This window comes from Primulina tabacum, chromosome 9, assembly GCF_025594145.1.
Source record: "Primulina tabacum isolate GXHZ01 chromosome 9, ASM2559414v2, whole genome shotgun sequence".
Lineage (NCBI taxonomy): Eukaryota > Viridiplantae > Streptophyta > Magnoliopsida > Lamiales > Gesneriaceae > Primulina > Primulina tabacum.
Window position 1 is genome coordinate 36,299,476 of NC_134558.1, and position 9,085 is coordinate 36,308,560.

At 35.8% G+C, this 9,085-nt stretch overlaps 2 protein-coding genes across 4 annotated transcripts; one reads left to right on the forward strand and one right to left on the reverse strand.

Moving 5' to 3' along the window:
* Positions 1 to 476: 476 nt before the first annotated feature.
* LOC142555677 (protein ABCI7, chloroplastic) lies at positions 477 to 4,324 on the reverse strand. Its single transcript, XM_075666701.1, has 3 exons — positions 3,292 to 4,324; positions 1,398 to 1,657; positions 477 to 1,036 (listed from the first exon to the last, which is right to left on the reverse strand). The coding sequence occupies exons 1-3, from the start codon at positions 4,174 to 4,176 to the stop codon at positions 721 to 723; spliced, it is 1,461 nt and encodes a 486-aa protein (XP_075522816.1). The 5' UTR covers positions 4,177 to 4,324; the 3' UTR covers positions 477 to 720.
* Positions 4,325 to 5,687: 1,363 nt separating this feature from the next.
* LOC142555678 (heat stress transcription factor B-2b-like) lies at positions 5,688 to 8,023 on the forward strand. Of its 3 annotated transcripts, none has more exons than XM_075666703.1 (3): positions 5,688 to 5,885; positions 6,300 to 6,589; positions 6,908 to 8,023. In XM_075666703.1, exons 2-3 carry the CDS (start codon positions 6,347 to 6,349, stop codon positions 7,547 to 7,549), a joined length of 885 nt encoding a protein of 294 aa, XP_075522818.1. In that variant the 5' UTR covers positions 5,688 to 5,885; positions 6,300 to 6,346; the 3' UTR covers positions 7,550 to 8,023. The 3 variants fall into 3 exon arrangements, with proteins under 3 accessions (XP_075522818.1, XP_075522817.1, XP_075522819.1); XM_075666702.1 differs by having other exon boundaries at positions 5,705 to 5,819; XM_075666704.1 differs by having other exon boundaries at positions 5,766 to 5,916.
* The last annotated feature ends 1,062 nt before the right edge of the window (positions 8,024 to 9,085 follow it).

A 9,085-nucleotide genomic window follows, 5' to 3' on the forward strand; every position in this document is an offset into this window, starting at 1 on the left:
TTTTAGACAAAATATATGCCTTTCCCTGATTTCGTAAAGTTGAACCAATCTTATGTTTCAACGTCAGATATTTATTTCCTGGGCAAATAAATATGGATTGAATAAACCAAAGAAAATTAGCGAATGAAGAGTCGTAAGAAGCTTATCAAATTTAAGAATAAATTTTCTATTGACAATCTCATCACAATTTTTTTGTGCAAATTTAAAGTTATTAAATTTGACTATTCGATGATGTAATAATTATTTTTTCGATCCCAACATTCGTCATCACGTATCACGAATATTCTTTTATATCTCAACATTCGTCATCACGTATCACGAGTCAAACAATGTCTTTAAAAATAATTATTATTATTTTGATGAAGAAACTAACTATACCACTGGTCGAAAATCAACTGAAAACTAATATCAGTTCTCACAGTGTTACGCAATACCTGAATTCAATCAAACATTATTCGAAAATAGACCGAGGAAAATAGAGTTAATCCATACAAGTAACTTTGCATCTATATTACATATATCAAGATTATTATTACACTTGATGCATATTGCTGACAAAATAATTTATATAGTCTCTTGAGAATAAAAAACAAAAGCTAAATACCCCTATAAGGTAAACTCACATCTAAATCAGTAATAAATCTACAAGAAAAACTTAGGAGTTTCAAAAAACAAATTTATCTTAAAAATTTTGCGACTTGGTACACGATGAATCTGTGATTACCTTGACGGTAGCGTAGGATTGAGCAGTTTCCTTATCAAATTCTCGGCAGTCTTTTGAACACAAGGGTCAGGAAAACGTTGTATAACCTCACCTGCAAATGAGAAGATGAGAGCTTTTCTTGCAGTTTCTATGTCAATTCCCCGTGCTTGAAAGTAGAATAGCTGGTTCTCTTCCAAATCACTAATCGCAGCTCCATGAGAGCATTTGACATCATCGGCTATGATCTGGAGATTAGGTTTGACATTTACGGTTGCACGAGGCTTCAGAAGGAGGGTCCTCGTTAGTTGTCCTGCATCAGTTTGCTGAGCATCTCTGCACAAAACAGCAGTGATTATGATAGATGTATGAATCTCATGCAATGGCATTAATAGTGAGAATCATCTCAATTATGTAAAATTTGGCACGTGCTAATATATTTTAGCCCTTTCACTTTTTCTTCTCAGGTATCAATAAGAACACAAACAAACCAAGCCGTTTCCTAATTTTTTGAGTTACCTCTAATGATTTCTTACCAAACTCGAATATTACTGAAACTATCTCAAATATTTTATTCCAAAGCTAAAGATGAATTCACAGCAAGTGATAGAACCTATACATGTGGTCGAAATAATTTTTACACCAGATAATTTGTTGCACCAAATTATCAAAAACAAATGAGAAGAAGTTTCAATACCTATTGACTTGAACATTGCCATCAAAAACAGCCTGCCCTAGTGAATGAGCCACAATACACTTGTGCAATTGCCTAGAAAAACCACGTGGATAGTCCAACACTAGTTTACTATGCAAATCTTGTAACTGTTCACCAATCGACAAATGAAATGTTGACAACTCTGTTGTAGTATCCATGCCGACCTGCTGCACGTGGACATTGTGCCTGCTTAATTTTCCACCAGTGCTGACTTCTGTAAGCTTATAAACACTCGTTGATTCCTGTATATTAGATCTCAGTTTAGAACATCAATTGATCAGAAACTTAAGCAATATATATATAGATTGAAATAGTCGATACAAAATCATAGCCAATAGTGTTAGTCTCTTCTAGAGAGCATTTCAATCAATTGTAGGGAACGTTGCATAATGGTTAAAATTTAGCATCTAGAACGCGTCAGTCAGTTTAGCCAGCTGTTGGGTCGTGAATATGACTGCTGTTTTGTCACATAGTTTTTACCCGCAAAAATAAATCATCTCGGTAACCAACCTTAGAGAAAAGAATTAGAAACGTATCAGGTACTGTGATCTTCAAAATTTTCACTGATGCTTATAGTTTTAGCTTGTAACACTGAAATAAAATATTATCATCATTTTTCAGCATGAAAGAACAAATAAAATGAACTAAAGATATTATAATTTTTCCAGAAAGCGGTGAATACTGGGAACAATTGTGACGTCTGAGCAGAGGAAGGTGAAGAAGAAAATCGAAAATATTATTGCACTTTCCAGCGTAGGGAACCTTTCAAAGGTTACATGAGAGTCAAAAAAGCCTTTTGATGTAAGAGTGTGTCATCCTCTCCACATCAAGTTTTGTGCATGCGTGCATTCTTTTCGTTTTAAGTCATTTCAACAACAAACTGTTGCATCCATGCTGCTGTCTCTCATGCACTTTTGGCATATAAGGAGTCATAGGAGCAATAAAATAGAAAACAAGGGGCAGAGACACACTTATTTCGTTCTTTTTATGTTTATATACTTGTATTATATGGATTACAGAAGACGTTTTTTACTTCTAAGGTGAAAGCAAAAGCTAAACAATTTGACATTACACCTATTCATCTCTTTCTATAGCACCCAAGAACACATAAAACATCGCCTATTCGCTCCCGCTCTGCCACTAATAGTTGTACAAAGTTAAGAACACAATTCCACATCCACACAATGCTGTATTTTTAACTTGGCGAACCCACCCAAACTTTAATAGTAGTACAAAGTGAAGAACTCATCTTATTTTCCCCAATCTCTGTAGTTTTTGTTCTCCCAAAAATTCATTTTTTTGTGGAGCCCACCCAAGCTTGAATGGGAAACATTGAGTTGGAGAATATACCGAAGCTAGAAACTGTATGGGGCAGTTCGTCCATACTTTTGCTGGAACAGTAACTAGTCGCAATTGGATAAAGTCATTGCATTTCCAATATCCAGTTTTTTATCTTCACAAAAGAAGTTGTGCAGTAAATAGTCGCTATTAATAAAGTTATCGTATTTCCAATATCAGCTTTCTAATCTTTACAAGAGAAGTGATATACAATCTATCTCTGATGGAGTTAGGCAGTAGAACATGGCCAGATACTATAACGAAGCCAAGTAAGATATCCCCCTAAATCCACAGATCTAAAGTATAAAAAAAAAACCTTTGCTCCATGACAAGACTAAGTAACTTAATCATGCAAAATGGAATGAATCCACGTGGACATAATGGGTATTCTATTGGGAACACTGTATACTAACTATCATGCCGTTCAGTCTACACCAAATTTATTTCTAGAAAGCACAATAACCGCACATCAAAGAAATTTAACAGTTAAGAATGAACATGATATTTGACCTAAAAACTAGATGTTAAAAAATCAAACCTGACGAACTGAGGTCCATTTCACATGCACTGCTTCCATGGACTGTCTTTGAATGTAAGAATGGGTGACCTTGCCCCCATCCCCAATGACAACTTCCATAACTGAATTGGTCCAATAACACTTTTCATCCCCATCTGCACCCATATACTCCTCAACTATACTGATCTCTCCTCCATTTTCTACCAAAACTAGCACCCTTGGATTCGAAATACGCAGCATTTTCGTATCACTCTTGTCCCCTTTCAAAGAAAGAAACCTCAAATGCAATGTATTCTCAACCTTGCACCCTTCTGGTACATAGACAACAATGATATCCGGAGCACCAACACCATTAAGTGACCAAAACAAATCCCCCTGAAAACTGGACGCAAATTCAGACACCCTATTCATAATCATGTGAGAATTCACACTCGACAAAGTACCAACAAACACCCCATCGGGCAATTCAGAAAAATGTGACAAAGAATCTACCAAATAACCATCAACTATAGCAAGATTGGGCAAAAGGGTATCGCCCAAAACGTTCAAGGAAGCCAGGGACTGCAAAGAGGAAGGTTGTACCGGTTGGACATCGGAATTCTTGATAAACGAAGTGTCAGTGAATCTAAAAGCCTCGTCCTTCCGAGAGGGCCAGGGAGTAGAAAGAAGGGACTCGGATGATATGTCTCTGAGCTTCTGCAGAGGAGGCGGCGGGGAAGTGGAAGAGATTGAAGAAATGGAGTCTTCTAGAGTCTCTGCCAAACGCAGAACGTGTGGGTCCGAGAGGATTGCAAGTGTTCGAGGCTGAGTACAAACTCTAGCTCTGGTGGCTCGCGATGGCGATGATAATTTGGGAAGGTAAGAGCCCAGGCTTGGGATAGACATTGAAAGGGTAGTTATCATCATCTGAGTTCTTAGGATTTGGTCACACTCACCGTAAAAACGAAGACCGCCGCCGCCGGAAGATGTTACGCCACCGGTAATGTTTCCCGAAGCTCGCCCACCAGCTTTGAAGAGCAAACAAATAAAGAATATGTTTTTTATTGCTAAAGAAATTGGGGTGTGTGTTTTTTTTCCCCCTCAGATGACTGAAGAATTAGTGTTTTAGTATAATCATTTTAGGAAAAAAAATTGTCATGATTAAAGTATGTTGGGAAAATTATTTTGGATTATAGTTAAATCTTTCATTACTTTGGTCGACTTTTAAAAATTTTAATTCTTTTAATCACCCAACTCTATATTTTATAATTCTATTTACATCATATTTATTTCTACTATCTCAATTTTAAAAATTATTAACTCTCATTGTTTATTTTTTTAAAAAAATACTCCATTTTTTCTACGAAATCATGTACACACTTAAAATAACACCTTCCATATTGGGCTAATGTTATAACTACCGTTATCTTGTTCAAATATGGGCTAATTGTGATCTTAACCAAACTTGGAAAGCTGGAAAGCGCAAACAATTCGTTTGTTCTTGGTCTCTAAATTCGGCCCACGGAGTGTGTGTTTTCTATCCGACCTGGTCCAGAAAAAAAATATTATTTTTTATGTTGAAATAGTTAATTATTTTTTATTTCAAATATAAATATGATCGACTTTTATTACAAATATAGTACTTGAGAACATCTCTTAGAATACTTACTCAAATCATATATATAACTTGGGAAGGATGATCGGTTATATCACGATTTTCATCCTCTCATAAAAATAAGATGTAGATCGAAAATATAAAAATAGGAAAGAAAGTGATACTATAATCTCACTTTTATAACTCTCGATAAAATATCAAAATAATTCAAACGTTAGATTAAGAATAGTTGGATGAAGCGTTGGTAAAGATAATTGCGATTTTAGGCATAGCATTAAATATACATACGACTAATGGATCATATTATCTCAAAGACATATCAAGAGATGGACAATTAGTCATACATGTAATTTTTCACATGGTGAAAATAACAAATTTATATATTTTTACGGTTTTTTATTTATATATGATGTTACCAAATTCTTATCTCCTACATGTGATTATAAGTTGATCATATTTTATACCCACGATATTTTAATCGAATGTTTCATGTTAAAAATATTATTTTCGGGTTATATCTAAAAATTATCACACAACACATATAATTAATAGCTGTCTCAGTATATATTACTTGATAATCTGTCTGTCTAATCACACGTGTGAAAATTAAAGATCAATACGAGGCTTAGATAATTGATGTTTTTTTTTTAATTTAGATTAGAAATTAAAAAGAATTGTTGTCGTTTCATTTGGATAAAAAATTGAATAACAAAATTAGCAAGGATTGCAGCAACGAGCTTCCCAAATCGGAACCACTCGATCAATTCCCTTAGGTAGACAAGCGAAGAAACTTCTGGAAAACGAGAGAGCAAGGCACCCTAATCCTGTGGGCCCCAGTAGTTCCACCACTTTCTCGAAACATCGTATTTATTTAATATAGTAAATATTTCATCTCCTTCTCTACCAGGAACCTTCTAGAAAGATAAAAGCGCCAGCTCCCATTCTCACGCCTCCGGTGTGTGTGTCTCTCTGCTATAGCTATAGTTTTGTTGTTGATTGTTCTGGATTTGAAGTTGAAAAAGTTTGGAGATTTTTTCTTATTATTATTTCAGGTTATTGTTTTTTGCATATTTGTTCTTTTGTTTATGGATAAAATAATTTGATGCTAAAATCGAGACAATAGATGCTTTTGTTTCTATGATCAGGAGATGTTAATGAAGGGGGAATAATCTCAGTTTTTGAATCTATAGGGATCTTGAATTTATCAGGCTTTAGGTGTAACGTGTGTGTGTGTGTGTGTATATACGTATGTATGTATATATTTGTAACCTTTTGCTGTGTTTTCGCTGTTTATTTCGGGATTCTTTGTCTTCCTTTTTTGTTTTGCTTCGATCTGATATTTAGCTGGCTGATTGATGTTGTCGAATGCGTATTGCTGTGAAATAATTTGTTGCAGCAGTTCAGTGAAGATTTGAAAAAGTTTGTTTCGTTTTAGGTTTTCATAACATTCGGCGCTCCGAGGATATCGAACTTGAATGCGCAATGAGCAGGGATTCTACGACAGGAGGTGGCGGTGCTGGAGAGTCGCAGAGGTCCATTCCGACGCTGTTTTTGACGAAAACATACCAGTTGGTGGACGATCCAAAGACCGATGATTTGATTTCTTGGAATGAAGATGGAACGGCGTTTATTGTGTGGCGACCAGCTGAATTCGCCAGAGATTTACTGCCGAAATGTTTCAAACACAACAATTTTTCTAGCTTTGTTCGTCAGCTCAACACCTACGTAAGTAAGTTCTTCGTGAAAAATTCCAGTCTTCTTGCTGCTCAAGTAATTGTTTGTATTTGTTTCTTCTGTAATTTAACTTTTGAAATAATTCGTAAAAGACAGTGCTCTTTTATTTTCTGTTTACAGGAAAAATTTCATCCATGGAACTATTTGTTCTTCCCCTATTTAATTTAATAAGAAATGATTATCCATGCAGATGTTACAAGAAATTAACCTGTTGTTCATGTATTGTTTTAACGAAATTCAATACGATCTGATCAACAAAATTGATTTTCTTTCTCTGATTTCAATTATTTGTTTTGGTTAAATGTGCAGGGGTTCAGGAAACTTGTTCCCGATAGATGGGAATTCGCAAATGATTACTTCAAAAAGGGTGAAAAGGCCTTACTTAAAGATATTCATCGCCGGAGAATGTCGACCGTCGTCGCGACGTCAGCGATGCCAACGGAGGCTGTGGCAGCAAATGCTCACACAGTAACCGTTGCAGCAAATGCTCACACAGTAACAGTTGCAGCATCCCCGGTAGCTTTTATCCAAGTCTCTCCCACAAATTCGGGGGAGGAGCAGGTTGTCTCCTCCAACTCTTTTCCGGGGGTCAACGCCGCCGCCGCCTCCCCGACTGCGATACTGCTAGCTTGCACGTCAGTGTCGGACATAGTTGAAGAAAACGAAAGGTTGAGAAAAGAGAATTCGCATTTAAGTCAAAAGCTCGATGAATTGAAGAATTTATTTAGTGAAGTTTGTGGTTTGATTTCAAGTTATGCTACAAACCAATGCGAGATAGGTTTGTCGGAGGCGAGAGGATTGGTTGCAATGAAAGTTTCTGAGACGGATGAAGGCTGCGCCACTGTGAGCGACGGCGGAGGGGAGGCGGAAGGTGATAAGGACGAAACTTTCCCCAAAATTTTTGGGGTTTCGTTAGCGGCCAAGAGACTGAAGAGGAGCATCGAGGACTGAGACCCGGTGTTGATTAAATCAGAGCCACAGAATTCTGGGAGCAGCGCAAATCTTGATCCTCGTGGATCCTGTGTTGTGGTCGAATTAGTCATGTACTTTTTTACACAAGATAGATCAGTTAATTATCTCGTTACGTCCGATAATTTTTCAAATTTATTAGACGCTATGTGATGTTGATCAGATGATCAATTGATTATTTCGTGTAAAAAATGTACAATACCAGTGCTGTGTTTTCAACTGCGACAGAATGTCTAAATCTCTAATTTTAGCGTGGATAAATTAAATGGACAATTGTAATATTTTGAGAGGTGGGCCTTTAGAATTGTTGGGCTTGCTCCGAAAGAGGATTAATGGGCTTGATTCTAAAAAAAGGTCCAACTTAAATTAGTTTTGTACGAGCATGACCCCAATTGTAACCAGCATTTCTTTCTTTATTTAAGTTTCGGCAGTAAACAGACCGCGGAATATGAATGAAATTATACGGTTCAAATTAGTTATAGACAAGTTCAAATTTTTTTAATATTCTTTGCTCGAGACGCAAGGCGCGGGTTCGAATCTAGCTCAAAATATTTGAACATGTTTGTGAGGTGTTCGACTTGCTCATACAAAACAGTTTGAGATCGATTTTGATTTGAAAAAGTTTGACATATTCAAATCTGAATATGAAAAAAAAATTCGAACTCGCGTGAACATTTTGTGTCCCTCAGCTTAAAACAAGTGGGGCTTGGTCGGGCTAGTTCCTCAATATTTTAGTCATACAGATTACAGAGAATAAGGACGGCCTTCGAAATAAAGGTGATAAAATGACTACACAAAAAGTACCAAATACTTTGAGAAACCAATTTCAGAGGCTCGATTCATTGGTGCTTGTCGTACAATAATTCATTTCGAATACGTCCTATTGCGTGTAAGACGAGGATGGGACGCATTTTCCTCCAAAGAATGAATTGAATTTGTGTTCAGACTGAAGTTTTGACTTTTACGGTGCACAGTGAATTCAAATTTCTTATTTAGATAATTCGGGAAATCAAATCAATCTCTTGCAAATATTCAATTCTTATGAAAATGTTTTTTTTTCCAATTATTATATTATTTATATATAAAAAAAGTGAGAATATTATGGCATTAAATAATGTAGAAATATAAATATAGTTGAATTCGAGCATTTGAGCTGAAGACATAAATTTCTAATCTTAATTCAACATTGAGTTTGAGTCGAGTTTTGATTAAGGTAGTTGATTTACTTGTACATCTGATTTTACTAACTTAACCAAATTAATTGGCCTGTGTGTATACGACTAGTCGAACCACGTCGCATCATAATCATGTAAATCTCAATTTCAATATATTTTTTATCGACTGCATCGACGTTAATTTTTATCGTATCTGATTAAAATTAATGGCTAATTACCACTAATGTGGCATAAGTCCAAAAACATTAAACAAAATCAACAACAATCCATATTTAGTTCATCACTACATCAATCAATATGGTGAAAATGGGCTTTAAAATTTTGAAAATTTAGGCCATCGTCA

Coding starts and splice junctions, on each gene's coding strand:
- LOC142555678 (XM_075666703.1), top strand. CDS start 6,347: ATGAGCAGGGATTCTACGACAGGAGGTGGCGGTGCTGGAGAGTCGCAG. Junction 6,590..6,907: donor TTCGTCAGCTCAACACCTAC/GTAAGTAAGTTC, acceptor TTAAATGTGCAG/GGGTTCAGGAAACTTGTTCC.
- LOC142555677 (XM_075666701.1), bottom strand. CDS start 4,176: ATGATGATAACTACCCTTTCAATGTCTATCCCAAGCCTGGGCTCTTAC. Junction 1,658..3,291: donor AATGGACCTCAGTTCGTCAG/GTTTGATTTTTT, acceptor TCTAATATACAG/GAATCAACGAGTGTTTATAA. Junction 1,037..1,397: donor GGCAATGTTCAAGTCAATAG/GTATTGAAACTT, acceptor TGTTTTGTGCAG/AGATGCTCAGCAAACTGATG.